General features: G+C 56.0%; 1 protein-coding gene across 2 annotated transcripts in view; it reads left to right on the top strand.

Annotated features, from left to right (window-relative positions):
• Positions 1 to 15,905, top strand: part of GIT1 (GIT ArfGAP 1) — a 38,217-nt gene continuing 22,312 nt past the window's right edge. Inside the window, exon 1 of one of the 2 annotated variants that reach the window (XM_088138735.1) lies at positions 1 to 254. In XM_088138735.1, the coding sequence (XP_087994861.1) occupies positions 203 to 254 (52 nt within the window). In that variant the 5' untranslated portion in view covers positions 1 to 202. The remainder of the gene's footprint in view (positions 255 to 15,905) is intronic. The other variant, XM_088138736.1, reaches the window with a different exon arrangement.

Raw genomic sequence — 15,905 nt, 5'->3', positions numbered from 1 at the left:
CCCGCTGCCTGGCTCGCTCCGCCTCCGGAGGGCCGGCCCTGCGCTCTCGCCCGCCCGCCCGCCGCCCGCCTGGCTTCCTGCAGGAGGGGGAGGCTGCTCCTGCTGCTCCTGCGCCCAGCCCGGGAAGCGGCGGCGGCGGCGGCGGCGGCGGCCCGGAGGAAGCCGGGGCGCACAGCCCAGGCTGGCCGCCTGGCCGCGCAAGATGGCCCGGAAGGTGCCTCGGGCGGAGGTGTGCGCCGACTGCAGCGCCCCAGGTGAGCCCCGGCGGGGAAGGCGGGGCCGGGCCTGCGGCTCTTCCCTCGCCCAGCCCTGCCCGCGCTGCCGGCCAGGTGCGGCGGGCGCAGCGCTGGCGGCGGCGGCGAAGGGCGCCTCGGCAGCGCGGCCCGGCCTGGGGCTGCCCCCGCCGCCGCCGCCGCCGCCGCGCTGCGAGGGATGCGCCCGCCTTGCCGCCCGCGCCCCATCCTTGCTCTGCGCCCGCCGGCCTGCCCCTCGCGTCCGGCTCCCCGGCCGAGCGCAGCCCGGCGCCCCTTCCCGCGGCTGCCCCGGCCGGCCTTCCCGCCGTTGCCCCCGCCTTTCCCAGCAGGCGCCCCCTCCCTGCCGGGCCTGGGTGCCAGGCGCTGCGGAGGGAGGGCGCCCCGTCGGACCCGGCCTTGCCAGGGAGCGCGCGCGATGGCCCCCCGGCCGCCCGCCCGGCCGCCCCTCGGCAGAAGATGCTCGGCCTGCCGCCGTGGCCGGGCAGGACGGGCCGGGCCGGGCCGGGCCGTGGCTGCGCGGAGGCTTCTCTCGCTTCGGTCCCCCCCCCTTTCTTGATGTTCGGATTTTGCTCGCCGCCGCCGCCGCCGCCGCCAAGTCTCCGTCCACTTCTAGAGAGTCGAACGCGGCCGGGCCTGCGCCCTTGCTCCGGGTCCCCGCCGGCGATCTGAAAGGCGGCGGCTCTCCAACCCCGTGCCCTTGCAGATGTATTGGACTACAACTCCCATTGCTTTGCTCCCCACTCCCCGCGGGCTGGGTCTCAGGGGAGTTGTACAAAACCTTTTGGGTGGGGAAGACTGACCGTTTCAGGAGGGAGGAAAAGCCCTGTCTCCCGGAGGGATTCCTGGCACCCCAGACCTCTGCTGGAGGTAGCCCCGTGCCCACCTGAAGCGGCTTGGGGGGCTTCTGGCTCCAGGTGGGGTTTCCTCCAGCTCTGGGCCAGCTTCTAACCCCTTTCTGCCACCTCAACATCTTTGCCCGGGTTTGGGTGGGCCAAAGATTGGAGCGGTGTTTCTCAGCCTTGGCCACTTGAAGATGTGTGGACTTCTTCACAGCTGGGGAATTCTGGGAGTTGAAGTCCACACATCTTCAAGCGGCCAAGGCTGAGGAACACTGGCTTGGAGTCAAGCTCAACAGTTTCAGGATTTTTCTGGACTCACTCCCTTTTCTTTCTGAGACTGGGCAGTGGGTCTCCTTGGCATCAAGGAGGTGGGACCCTTCCGTGCCTGGTCTGTCAGCAGTGATGCTGGTGGTGCTGTGGAGGGCCTCTGGCTCTTCTTTGCACGCTGGCTTTAGCACGGCTGCCTGAGCCCACATTGTTTTCTCTAAAAAAACGAAAGGAAAGAACTGATTAAGAGAGACCCACAGGTGGGGCTCCAAATCCATCCCAGAAATGTGGACCGTGTGGTTCCTAGCATCCTCGTAGGGAGCAGCTTCCCTTACCGCCCTCCCCGCACTGTGCTGTGCAAGCCCAGTGATTAGTGTGAACCCAGAAATTTGGGAAAATGTAGTCATGATTTTCTGAGACCATCAGAAACAAAAACAGGGTGTAGGCCTGTGACATTCAGGAAGGGGCACCAGCCAATGGCGTGTCCACAGAGACTCCATAACTGTGTTCAGCCCGGGGGAACCTTTCCACTGGGGGTATCACATGAGGGTAGCCACTCTTGTGGCACCTGGAAACGCGCAAATGCTCCATCTTGATGATCTCCAAGTGGAGAAGCAAGCTGGGCCCTCTGTTCAAAAGCAGCTTGAGATCCAGAGGACCCCAAATTGAGGATTGGATGTGAGAATGGCTGGGTTCACGCCTTGGGCTAAGCCATAATGGAGTTTTTAGACCTGGATTAGGGTGAATCTTGCCTTAGCCCTCTGCAAACCATAGTGGATGGTGTTGTGTGTAAAGAGTTATGTGGGGGGGGTGTTCACATGCTATGGGAAGCCATCCTGGGGTTAGCCTGCTTTTGGCTTCTGGGCATCCTACAAATGTAGTTTTTGTGGTTATTAACCAACGCTTTGAATGGGGAGCAGGGTGAACCTGACTAGAGTCATTTCTTCAAGAAACCAGGGTTAAAAATCCCTGTAATGTGTGAGCCGGGCCTCCATGGTAGGGTTGAATATCTGGATAGTTTGTGTTTTGGAGGTCTCTGCACCCCTCTGTCTGCCTTTAAGAGCTAAGCAGCCCACTCTGTCTTGTACCCCCATGAGTAGGAAGACGGGAGTCACCTGATGACCATGCTGGCTAGGAATTATAGGGCTTGTAGTCCAACACATTTAGAGGAGACCTGTTTCTCAATCTGGATGGTTCCTTCACTGAGACTGGGAGGAAGCAGGAAAACAGGGAACGAAGCGTAAAAACCCCGAGACACGCAGGCGGCGTGATAGCCAAATCCAGCTATTCCCCCACACCCCCGGTTGGCGTGTCAGTGCAAGAGGCTTGTGTAAGACTCCTCTCGAGGTCCGGTGACCCTGTCCTAAGAAGGAGAGAGCTGCATCTAAGTGAGAGGGGCAGTGACCACATTTGCAATATAAATAAAGAAGTAAAATGTAGTCTGTTGATAAATGCAGATGGGTTACCCCTTCCCCGGTCTAGTTCCTCCCTTGCCAGAATTTTCAGTTGCAGCCCTGACCCATCTGGAGGGCACCAGGTTGGGGAAGCAGGCCTAGAGACCCCAGGTGTTTGGGTCTCGGGATCCTGGGGGTCTTGACCTCTCTCGTTAGAGAATGGCAGCGTCTCTGAAGTCTTCCTACCGGAGCTCCCGTAGGCTGGAATTCCAATATATAAGGTTGGATCGTTCATATTTGCTCCCATTCCTTTGTGTTTCTCAACCTTGGCCACTGTAAGATGTGTGGACTTCGACTCCCAGAATTCCCTAGCCAGCATGGCTGGCTGGGGAATTCTGGGAGTTGAAGTCCACACATCTTACAGTGGCCAAGGTTGAGAAACACTGATTTAGACTGTAAAAGCTTAAAGACAGAGAGATCGTTCTTTTGTAGCTCTTGTTCTATAAAGTTCCAAATAACACCGTGGGAACTGTAAATCACCTTGATAATGTTTAAAGTTTCCATTATCTCTGGACACACGGCACGCCTCTTCCTCCGGATTGAACTTCTGCAGTTGTAATAACTTAGCGAAAATTTACATTTGCACCGATATCTGGGTTTCGTTTCATAGCAGACTTGCTTAGGTCATGGGTTTTTTTAGTCTTGTGGGGGAGCGCCAGAGTGCCCTGTCGAAAGGGACAAAACCTGGAAGTTGATTTAACTGCTCCTTTTCTGCCGGTTGTGACTGAGATTTTTCTCATCTTCATGGGTATGGATGTAGCCTTTTACACACACACACACACACCCAGAAAACGCCCACCTTATTTAATGTACTCCTCGTAAAGCTCCAGACATGGGCTTCAAGGGAACGAAGAACGCGGTGGCTTTTTAAACCTTTTTTAAACTGAGTTGTTTAACGACAGAAGCTAAAAATTGTAATCGCTCCAGAACCTTGATGGCGTGGAGCTGTTTTTTGCAAAACGCAGGGTGGCTGTAAATGCCCAAAGCAGGAAACCAACTTGTGTGGTATGAGAGATACTGCTGAGGTCAACAAAACCCTTGTTAGCGGCTTCTGATAAATTTAACAATCATAGTGGGAGGTCTTGGGATTCAAAGCCGTTGGGGTTTCTTGGAGGGACGAGCGGCTTCTGGTGGGTATCTCCTGATTGCGTCAATAATCCATACGGTCTAGAAGGTTTTTTTCTCAAGGCCTGGCTTTGTTTTAAGTTGATTGCATAACTTCAGAGGAAGTGGGTTATGGGGGGGCTTGGGAGTCAGGCTACGGCATGGAAGTGGATTGGTCACTCTGGTGGATGACCTGTGGTGAGACCGGGACGGGGCCTCCTCGGCCATCCTGCGGCTTTCAGTGCCATCCAAGAACGTGGAGAGGGAAGCCCTGTTTGCAGTAGGGGGTCTTCTCCTTTTGGATGGGGTTCCAATCACGGGGGGCAGGGCGCTCTGCCTGGAGGTCCTCACTGTGGCCAGGGGCCCTCAGGACTCTCTCTTCTCCCCACTTTTTAACATCTGCCTGAACAGCTGGGGCAGGACATCGGTCAGCACAGGGTCTGGTACTGTCAGGATGCTGACGATGCCCAGTTATGCATCTTCTCCCTGGCCAAACAAGTAGTGCAGCGAACCGCATGTGTGGACGGGAGGAATAGACTCCGACTGAATCCCTCCAAGATGGAGTGGCTTTGGGTCTGGGGGCCTGACAGGTACCGAGCAACACCATCTTTGACTCTGAACGGGCGTGGAATCTGACATTCGGGAGGGGTTTGCAGTTTGGGGGTCCTCCAGGGCTCACGGCTCCTCCCCGGTGCAGGTGGTAGCTGTGGCTACGAGGGCTGTTGCACGGTTACCTCTTGCACACCAATTGTGGCCATTCCTGGATCACGAGGCCTTCCTCACAGTCACTCACAGGCTGGACGACTCCCGCTTGGATTACCGTTCTGCGCGGGGCTCTCCTTGAAGAACATTCAAAAGCTGCCGCTGGTACCGAATGTGGCTGTTCAGGCAGGGGAGGGTTATCCTGGTATATCGGGGTGTCCCCACGGCTTCGGGGTGATTTTAAAACTCCAGCCCTGGTTATCTGGGAAGCCGCCTTCTTGCATGCTGGATTCCTGTGCCCGTCCGGCCAGATCACCCGCCTCCAGGGCCTGCCCGTTCATGATTCTCGTCTCGTGGGGCTTGGGAGGTGGGCTTTCTCAAGAGCTGCCCCCACTCTGGGAACTCCCTTCCCGTGGAGATCTGGTTGGCTCCCACCCTCCTAGGCTTTGAAGACTCCCCTACGCCATCTACGGCAGGAGGAAGAAGGCTTTGATGGGGCAGACGCCGGCTCTAATATTTTGGTTTTATTTTTTACTGCTTTTTTGTATCCCCGTGTTCGTTCTTTCTCAATGTTTTAGGATGGGATTGTTAGTCTAGAGCAGGGTGTCAGGGTTCAGGGTCGCTCGGCTGCCTCGGGGCCCGGATGACCTGCCCTCGTTGAGGGAAGCAGGACGTCTGCTCTGTGGTGGAGGGTTCGGTGGGGAGCCATCGGGCCATCTGTGCACCAGGTGAAGCTGAAGCATAAGCGGGTTATGCAACCCGACAGTGATCCCCAGCATACCAGCAAGTCTACGAGGGGAAGAAGAAATTCAGTGTTTTGGAACGGCCAAGTTGGCCTCCAGGCCTGATCCCATAAAAACGGGTGTCGGCCAGTGAAGGGTGCCCTTTGTGCTAGAAGAGGCTCCGATGTTCCTGAGGGGAAACAGTTTGCATGGAGGGGGGGGTCAGAATTCCCAAGCAGCAACATGAGAAATTGCAGGAAACGTTTGGGTGCAATTTATTTTGTTCCTGTCTGTTTTTTGTCACTTTCCCCATCTTCACTCTTTTGTTTACTGTTGCATTTTTTCTTGCTTTAAACGTTTTTTTTATCTGTAATCGCCCAGAGTTGTTGGGAGTCAGGTGTAATAATAATAATAATAATTAATAATAATAATAATTATTATTATTATTAATTAATAATAAAGAAGAAAAGGGACATTGGAAGAATATTTGAAGGACAGTGAAGAAGATGCACTGAAGCTAGTACACCATGAAGGCTTACTGAATACCGAAGAGGCCAAACTGGCCTATAAGAAAGACCAAATGAAGAACAGAAAAGAGACATGGCAAGGCGAAGTATTACATAGCCAATACACACACACACACACACACACACACACACAACCCTAGCAGGCAAAGCAGATAACAACACGACCTGGCAATGGCCAAGAGCAGGAAAGTTGAAGAAAGAGAAAGAGGGGCTCATTCTGGCTGCACCAGACCAAGCCTTAAGAGCAAATGCATACAAAGGCAGAATCGAGAAGACGGCAACAGACAGCAAACGCCGCCTCTGCAAAGAGCTGAAGAAACAGTGAACCAACTAGTTAGCAACTGCAAGAAGATCGCAGACTGACTGCAAACAACGGCATGACAAGGTAGCAACAAGGGCGCATTGGGATATCTGCAAGAAAGGCCACTGGCCTGCCAGCAAGAACTGGTGGGACCCCAGAACAGACGAAGGGACCGAAGACGAAGAGGCCGAAGCGCTCGGGGGCTCTAGAATCCAGACAGACCGGCCCCTGCCACACAACGCCCCAGACTTGACACCTGCGGATAAGAAAGACAAAGAAGGCTGGATAGTGGACGTTGCCACACCTGGAGACAGCCGAAGAGAAGAGAAGAGAAGAGAAGAGAAGAGAAGGACCTGGAGAAACTCGCAAGACACAAAGATCTGCAAACAGAAGAAGAACGACTGCGGCAAAAGGAAGCAAAGGTAGTCCCAGCAGTAATAGGCGCCTCGGGTGCCATCCCAAAACATCTGGAGCACCCCTGGAAGACCATCGGCATTGACAAAAATCACCATCCGTCAACTGCAAAAGGCAGCTTGACTTGGAACAGCTTCCATCCTGCGACGATGCCTTCAATATTATTAGACAACATCTGCCTATCCCAGGTCCTTGGGAAGGACTCAATAGGCGGATAGAAATGCCAAACTCAGTCTAAACATCTGGCTGGCTGTGCGACCAACCACAATAATAATCAGCTACAGGTAGTTTCAATCCCTTGGAATCTCAAGGGGTGGTTATTTTTCATGCTGATATACGACATGTTTGATGCTGTTACAAAACCAGCACCAAACTTTGGTGTAACTTGTTCACTTAGGCTGCTTTTATATACTGTATATATATATAAATATAAATATAAATAGGGCCCACAGAAGGCCTACAGAAATTCAGAAAATCCCAAAGGGTGTGAATACTTTTTCACAGAATTGTACGTTGTGTGCCTATCCATAAATATAAATCTCCATTCTGTGTAGAACAGATCTGTTTAGCATCTGTACACATTTCACCAAGATGATTTAAAATCTTTCAGGAAGAAAAAAGGGGGGTGGGGTGGGGTCTGGCTGGCTGGCTGGCTTCGGAGCTTCCCCAAAGCAGCTAGTGCGGACTGCTCTCTGCCTATGCTCAGGTTGCCTGTTGTCGTCCTTGGTTTCCTGCGGCTGGACCCGTTCCAGGTCGGCCTTTAAAGCTGTGGGGACGTGCCGGGAGCTCGCGGCCCTGAGGTCTGTGGCCTCGCTGCAGGGGCTCTGGGTTCCAGTGGGGTCCCACGGCTGGTGGCTGGGCAGGGGGGAAGAGACGCGAGAGGGGCGGGTGCTGAAAGCGAGAGGAGGGTCTCCCTTCAAGCGGCAGCCCAGGGACGGTCTGGTCCCCCCAGCGCCCAACTTCCTGGCCTGCTGGGAGATGCCTGGCGCTTCTTGGCAGGCTGCTCCGTCGTGCAACACCGCCCGAGTGCATCAGCGACAGGCATCTGCCGAGGCAGCTGTTGCCGCCACCGGTGTGGAGGTGCCCACGCGCCTCGCTCAGCATTTGCCGTTGGAAGCTGGAAGGGGCAGCGGGGGCAGCGGGCGGCTTTGGGGTGGCTCTCGGCGGTCTGCCATGGGGCTGCTGGAGGGAGGGACGGAGCAGGGTAGGCGACCCCGTCTCCGGCTGCTGAGGGGTATCCCTTAGAACAGTTGCTGGGGGTCCCCCAAAATAAATAGCTTTACCCATCAAATAAGCCTGACGTACTAGATAAAAAGGGGGGGAAACTCCCCATCCCTGATTTGCAGACCCGGTTTAGATTCCTGCCACATCAAGGAAGGGGTGCTGGTTGCACGTGGGTTAGATTGCAGGAAGGGGGGAAAGGATATTTGGGCTCACCCTTGCTGGCAAAAGCGCGCGCACCCGCCCAGAGGCAGTGGACCGGTGGGTGGTTAAGTTCCCTTTTTCTTTGGCTGCCCTTTTGCGTTCGGGGGGGGCGACGAGCAGTTGAAGCCTCCCTGGCTCAGGGCAGTCTATCCCTTGAACACTGGAGGGAGGGAAACCGAGTCGGAAGTCCCTCTCTTTCTCACGCAGCTCCTAGCTTCTCAGTGCAGGGGCCATTGTCGGTTGAATCCTGGGAGAGGATAAGTCTCCGTGGGCTTTCTCTTCTGCTTTCCCCCTTGGGAGGCAGCCGTGGTGGAAAGCTGGCCAGCCTGTGGGGTGGCACGCCCACCCCCTCGGGAGCCCCCTCTTCCAGGCGATCTGCTCAGCCTTGCGAATCTTGCTGGTTTGTGGTGAATTTCGGTTACGCAGGACGGGGCCTCGTGTTTCGGCCTTACGCCTGAGGGCCAGGGAGGTGCGTGGCGAGGGGGTCGGTCTGACCCGCATCGCCCTCAGCCACGATAGCCCCCTGCGGGACCTTGGCCCGAACCCACTCCCTTGGCCCAGCCTACCTCCCAGGGTGGATGTGGTGGGGAGAAACGGGAGGAGGGAGCGAACGGGCACCACCCTGAGCTCCTGGAGAAAGGGGGGTGAAAGCTGGCGTCCTCAAGAGTGTCGGGTGACGGCTCAGGGGGCCTCAGTCACGTCGGTGGCGAAGATCGGGAGTTGCATGATCGGAGCGTTGCCGCCCAACACATCTGGAAGGCGCCTGGCTGTTGGATGGCGGGGCAGTGTGGCCAGCTGTCCGTTCTTGGCATTTTGCTGCACTTTGAGCCCCCCCCGGTTCAGATGGAGAAAGGAAGCAAACGGGTGGGGGGTCCTTCGGCATAACAGAGGAAGGGTCTGATCTAGCAGAGCTCTGCGGCCAACCGGGCGTCTCAGCTCTTTTCCCACCTGAGCAGGGCTGGTTGGGGTCTCTGCCTCATGCTGGAGGGTGCTCTGCATCCCCACTTTCTGCAGCTCTGGGTTGCCCCAAATCTATCGCCGAGTTTGCCCCTGCAACCCCCAAGCCTTTCTTTTGGCTTCCCAGGGATTGGGTGGGGGAGCCTTTTCCCCTCTGGGGCTCAGACCCAGGTCACCCGGGGGCACGCAGAGGTCAGGAGGGGCTGCTTTGGTCCAGCCTTCCAGCCGCGGACCATCTCCAGAATGGGAGAAGAGGAACCCGGGTGCGACGCTCCCTGGCCTTGGGGCACACCGAAAATAATAAAAGTCTGTCTCAAGTTTTGCTCAGCTCCTGGGGACCGCATGGCGAAATCCGTGCAGTTTTCTTCTCAGTAGTATGCTAGTGGCTCACGGTTGCTGCCTTCTGCGTTTTTTTTAATGTCGTGATTAAGTTGCAGACCTGAGATCTCCTGGTGGTCTCCTATCCAGTACAAACCAAGTCTGACTTTGCAAGGCAGGGGAACAATTCTCAGAGTTGCTGTTTCAACCGGGAGGTGCCCCCTGGGTGAAAGCCGCTGCGGACGCTCCGTGGTTCCATAGGTTGATCACAGATTAATCCAGAACTTTATTCTTGTTTTGTCACTTGCAGCTCCTGGGGGTGGGGGAGACCCCTAACCAAACCCTCTGCGTTTAAAAAGTTTTTGGTAGTTGAACTGATGGCTCCTTGGCGCCTTGAGGTTCCCACCGGGGCTAAGGGCCGTTCCTGGAAGCCTTGGGGCTTAAGTCGACATGTGCTGGTCAGAGTGCAGAAATTGGGCTTAAAAGAAAATGTTTTCATTATTTTTCAGGAAACTGAACGTTGCATGTGTGCCCTCTCTGTGCACCCGCTTGGTAATTGTGGAAAAAGTTGTCTCATCGGTCAAAACTGGGGCGAGCCTGATGGGAGAGCAAAACAGAAACAGACTTCCTTTGAACGGGGCACTTTTTTTAACACGTATCCTGTGTTGGAAGGGAAGTGACTTCAGGGCCGTGCGTGTGCATTAAAAGGGTGATTGGTGGCCTTGCATGGGTCATCCCCAGGAGGTGGGCCTGGGGTGGGCCTCAAGCGCTGCCATTTTCACTTTTGCCTTTCTTTACATTTTACAAATCCTGCTTTTTTCCGTATTTTTGAAAAGTATTTGTGTTTGCAAAAGATAGTCACTTTTAGGTTCTGCTTCATCTGTCTTATGCTTCCCAAGGGGGGGGGGGTGCATGCATTTCTCTCAATTTCTGAAAAAGACCTGAACGTAATTATAACACGGCTGAGTTTAAAAACTGAGAATAGCGCAGGCCGAAAAGCTGAAGTTTAACAATAGCAGAGAAATCCCACAGCGAGCGTGCCCTCTGCAGTTGGAGGTGGCCCACAGGGCAGAGACCGCACAGAATCTCAGGTACCCGGGCACAATATCTCCTGCCAAGTTGAGGGACAGGACACGAGAGCTGAGGCTCTCCCCTTGCTGCCTCCTTCCTGTCTCTGGCTTCTCCCTCAAGAGGGCTAGCAGCATGAGCTTTTAAAAAGAGGAAGCGGCTGACTTCTCCCGCTGCAGCCAAATGGGGGGGAAGCATCCGTAGGATATCTTTGTTTACTTGCTCCATTTTGATGGCACCCAAGCGAATTGTCTCCCTGCCCTCCCAAGCGACCCACTTCAGCGCTTCAGCCCACGCTGCGCGGCTCATTGTCCAGAGAACGCGAAGTTTAACGAGAGAACCGCTAAGCCTGGGTCTCCTCCATCCCTGCCCTCGAAGTTGACTTAATTCCAGGTTTCTAGCAATCTTTGGCTGAGCGTTCTTCCTCTGTTTGTGCATTCTGGCTGCACCCTGCACTGTTCCAACTTTCATTCTTCCCCGATTGCACGTTCAGCCCTGGGGAACTTCTGCACACGTTGTCGAGCAGGCGCCTGAGACCCCCGCCTTTCCCTAAATGATATTGGGGAGGGGGTGCAAATTCTGTCAATGCTCCGCCTCGAACGTGCCGATGGACGCTGGGCTCTTCCAAAGGCGGCAGACCGACCTCGGAGACCCTGATTCCAGGTCTCTTCTGCAGAAGGACCTTCATTCAGCCGCAGAAGAGCCAAAGTCCTCAAGGATGCCTGGGTGGGGGAGTGCTGGTCCCCCCCTTACGAGCGCATGCATGGCGAAGGGGCCAGGAACTCGCCGGGTCCAGCTTGAACAGAGGTGGAAGGTCCGACGTGCCAGGCCACGGACAGGACAGATGCGTGCGGCGGGAGGGAGGGCCTTCTGCGCTGGCTCCCGGTCTTTTTCGAGTCCGGGCATTCCAGGGACGGCCCCCGCACATGCCATGCTGGGGCTTAACCCTTTCCCCCCACGCAGGCTGGATGGCAGCGGTTGGGGGCTGGGGGCGTGAGAGGCCTGTTAGCCGCTCGCTGGCAGCCAGCGTGGCAGAACCTGGGAAGCAGGCCAGCGGGGGCCGCTGGTCGGGGGCCATCCTCGCCCCCCCGCTTCGTGCCTTTTTCCGCATCCTTTCACCGCTGACCTTTTCGCTGAACTGCATTCTGTGGCTGCAAGCGAACCGGAAAGCACGGCTGTTGTCTTGGGGCGAAGAAGAAGAGCCCCATCCGGTGGAAAGTGTTCCTGGTAAGGGGGCTCGGGAAGCCCCCTTGCTCACTGGGGCTTGGGGGGCCCCTTTCTTGTTTCCGCCTGTCAGACTGGGGCTGGCCGGAGGCGTCCCCATCTCCGGATGGCAGATGTGGCTCCCATCTTCCTAGCCAAGCGGGGGAAGGGCAGCACATCTGGAGGGGAGCAGCTGGGAGAAGCAGAGCCAGAAGGACGGAGTGCCCGCCTGCCCCTTGTCAAGGCAGCGGCAGACGAGCCACAAAGGGCAAACCGGTCCCTCCCTTTTCCGCTGGCCTGGCTGGGATTGTCAGTTGTAGCAACTGCCAGGCAGGGCCTGGGCTCCTGGAGCCCATCGAGGGCCATGCACCCCAATACTGTGAATCCCAAATACAGGTAGTCTTCAACTTACGACCATTGAAAGTTATGACGACGCTAAAAAGAGTGACGTATGACTGGTCCTTACATGACCGTCGCAGAGTCCCTGCAGTCACGTGATCAAAATTTGGGCGCTTGGCAACTGGCATGCCTTTATGATGGTTGTAGCATCCTGGGGTCACGTGATCACTATTTGTGACCTTCCCAGGGGGCTTCTGACATGCCAAGTCAATGGAGGAAGCTGGATTCGCTTAACAGCAGCAGCAAAAAAGGTCATAAAATTGGGTGCGACTCACTTAACAGCTGCATGACTTAGAGACAGAAGTTCTGGTCCCGGTTGTGGTCGTAAGTCAAGGACTACCTGTATGGGTGCTCTGGAACTGGCCAAGAATAAAAAGTGGGCACTTCCCAGCCCACTTCCCAGGGATCCTTCTCAGGTTTTTCCAAGTTGCCTCTGATCTTCCTGCCTTTCTCTTCATTGCCTCCACAGGGGGGGTTCCTGCTCCCACCTCTCCCATTTTAGCTTTGCAATGACCCCGACCCCCCATAAGGCTGGGCTGGGATTCAGTGGGGACTGGAACCTACGCCTCTCCAGCCGGCCTGGCCCAGCACAGCAGTTGTGTTTTTCCTCTGAGTGCCAGCCAGCTGTTTCTGTGGGGGGGGGATGTTGTTTGGAAGATCTTGACTGGTCCAAGAAGGCTCACCTTGAGGGATGGGCAGGTGTGGTCAAAAAAGTCAAGATGCAGCTGTGTGATTAAAGTTCTGCCAAAGCACCATCTTTTATGCGCACGGTGGGCCTCTTGGCTGCAGACACCCCGGGGAAGGGGGCATCTGGTTTCCCTTCTGAACCACCACCTGGGCTGCCCTTGGGGGGCTCAGAGTGGGGCCCGGCCTCCCTCCCTCCCTCTGTTGCAGCCAGGGGGTGCTCCCCACCCCGGTTCCTCTCCTCGTTCTGAGCAAACATTGCTTTCGATAGGAGCTTCCATTTGTTGTTTAAAAATAGAGTCACAATGTTTTTTTAAAAAGGGCATTGTATAATGCGCACGGCGTGTGTGCGGGAGATTTCCTTCCAATGGGCTTTTTCTACATGCGTTGCTGCCTGGGCCTCGTTCTGCTGCGTGCGCACAAATGCCCAGCCGTTTGTTTACCTTCTGCCTCTGTTCCATCCGGTATTTGCTTTAATCCGCAATTAATTAATTTTTAAAATCCGTTCGGAAGTCCTGCAATGTGACTTCCCAACGTGTCTTCCGGGGCGCCTTTGGAAGTTCGCAGCCCGCTGGCAAGACGCGATTTCAGTCCTTGGATCCTGATTTTGCACTCTAACATCCTGGCGTTGTATAACCTCCCCGGTTTGCCCAGATTAAGGGCTGCTCAGATTAATTCCCATCAAGGTTTGCAGAGAGCGAGAGATGGCTCCGGGCAGAACTGGAATCCAGGGTGAGGGTGGGTGGGGTCCACGTGCCCCACCCCTCAAGGGCCTGGCGCACCCTTGATCTTTGGAAACGTTGGGAGGCTGGCAAAGAAGTCAGGCAATCAAGTTTCTGTGTGTGTTTGGGGGCGGTGGAACAGAAGAAGGGGTGACTCATTTTGCAAGAATCTGGAGTGGGTGGGAAAGGGGAGGTGGGCAGGATTGTCAGGAGCAGCCCAAAAAGAGGGAGCAGAATGTCTCTTTAATTGCCTAGAGCAGTTTTTCTCAACCTTGGCCACTTCAAGACGGGTGGACTTCAACTCCCAGAATTCCCCAGCTGGCTGGGGAATTCTGGGAGTTGAAGTCCACCCGTCTTGAAGTGCCCAAGGTTGAGAAAAACTGCCCTAGAGTGCCTCTTATGGGGGGACGCTCATAACAGCCCCTGCTGGGTCAGCTGGGGCATCCCCCCGCTTTTCCCTGAAGGCAGGACAAGCTGGAAGCTCTCACGGGGCACACCGGAGGTAGACGGCTTCTGAACCTGGAGGCTCATTTTGGAATCACGACGAATAGCCAAGTCAGATTCGGTTAATTAATTGTGCGTGGTTGGCACAGGGGGGTGGGGGCACCCGTGGCATTGTAAGTTCCTGGATTCTGTGGTCATAGGGTTGTGGCATTGAAAGGGAGCACGGAGATCATCTAGTCCAGCCCGTCAACACCATAAGTCTGCTGTCTGAACGGTTTTTCCTTGTAATGCAATCAAGGTGGTTGCTCCTCGGTGTAATCCTGGTTTGGGGGGGACCCTCTGCCTGATTGCATCCCAGCATCCAGCCGAGGGCTGGTGGCTCTCGGTCTCCTCCTCCCGCTGGTCCGAAGCCCTATTTTGTTTTCTGCTCAAAGAACAAAGAGCCCCCAGTGCCTGTGGGGAGGGGAGGCAGGCACAGCCTTGCTGGGCCTCCCAGTGAGGAGGTGGAGGAGATCCCACAGTCCTCCTTGGTTTGGGGGGGGGGTTCTGTGGGTGTAGAAGTGGCCCAGCGCCCCTTCCCCTCCGCCCAGGATTGGAATCTGAGCCCAGAGTCCTGGAGTTGAACCTTTGCTTGCCAGCCACGCTGCCCGGTGGGCAGGGCCATTGGCAGATCATCGATTTGCAGAAGTTGGCTGTTTACGGATTACTTGCAGGCATGCTCAGAGTTACTCTTGATGCCTGTTGGGGTTGCGGGGGGGGGGGTCCGAGGCTGGGCTGCAGGCTCAGAGCTTGATGGCCATTGATGGGAGGTAACTGTGTTGGGGGGGACCCCTGTCTGTTTTGTAGGTCCTCCCCCCTTCCGGGTCTGTGATGCAAAATGCCAGGGCACAGAAGAATGATTTTCTGCACCTCCTTTGGGGCAGGAGAAAGATGTAAAACCCTCACCCTTTGCTAAGCCACGCTGAGTCCCAGTCCGAAAGCGTGGGGCAATGCCACCACCAGGGCACAGTTGAGGCCACCGCCGCGGCCTGCCTTGGCCCTGGGAAGGCGGCCCCCTTGTTCTCCCCCCAGCCGGGCGGGAGGCAGGGCGGAGGGCTGCGTCTCTGGATGGCGGTTCTTCTCCAGGGATCTGGGTGTGGGGACAAAGCTGAGAATAGCTGAGTGCGGGGGAGGCATTTTTGCAGAGGCAAAAGAAGGTGTGAAAATGCACTTTGTCTTGTCACGCCGCCGGAAACTATCAATTAGAACAGGGTAAATGCTGGAGCTGCGTCCTTTCCTCACCCTCCCAGCGAGATTGGCAGGGATGCGACATCTTTCCTGGCTCCCTGGAACGCTCCAGGCCCTTCTTTTGCTCCTCTGAGTTGTCCCTATCGCAGGGACCCCCCACGTGTGGTAATCCGGAGGGGTGGGGAACAGAGGGGACAGGGCATCGCTTGGAGCCCTGAGGGAGGGGCATTTAGCTGGGTGCTGCAGGGTTCAGGGGCTTCAGCAGTACAGTCAAGGGGTGTCGGCATAGCTTTCTGCCCCACAGAACGTTTGCAGAGGGGGCTTTTTCTACAGCCAGTCCTGCCTTGATTCTTAGGACTCAGCCTCCTGCCATTTGACAACTCTCGCAGTAGGTGGCATTCCCTGGCACTTCGGGGGGCCCTTTCTGGCCTCCCCCAGAGATTGCTGCCTTGGGGTCTGGGTCCATGCATGCTGGGGATCTGAAGCGTAGGGAGCTGCCTTCCACACCACCCTCTATCCTCTGCTCACCGAAGGGGAAGGCTTTTCCAGCCCTCTTTGGAGCAGCTGAGAACTGCAATAAAGACTATAAGGAGGCAAACTTCTGTCATGGACAACGGCCTGCCTCCCATAGGCTTGGTCCATTGGCATGCAGAAGAGGATGACTCTGCTTCCATCCTGGAGCGTGTCTCATGCCTTCGCTTCCAGGGAAGGTGGTCGGGTCCAGTTTGGGACTGAGGTGATCTCCTTGGATCTCCGAGAGGAAAAGGACCGTGGGGCAGCCCTGTAGCCCGGCTGTCAGAGTGCACGGCTAGGCATTAGGCGAGGGCTGTGCCTTTGTTAGCAGCTTGGAGGGCCCAAGGGCATCTCCTCTGCA

The sequence above is a fragment of the Python bivittatus genome, unplaced genomic scaffold (genome assembly GCF_059951505.1).
Source record: "Python bivittatus isolate LINGU-HERP-01145 unplaced genomic scaffold, Pbiv_v1 ctg000240_np1212, whole genome shotgun sequence".
Taxonomy (NCBI): domain Eukaryota; kingdom Metazoa; phylum Chordata; class Lepidosauria; order Squamata; family Pythonidae; genus Python; species Python bivittatus.
Note: the sequence above shows the minus strand (reverse complement) of the source record. Positions and strands in the feature narration are given on the sequence as shown.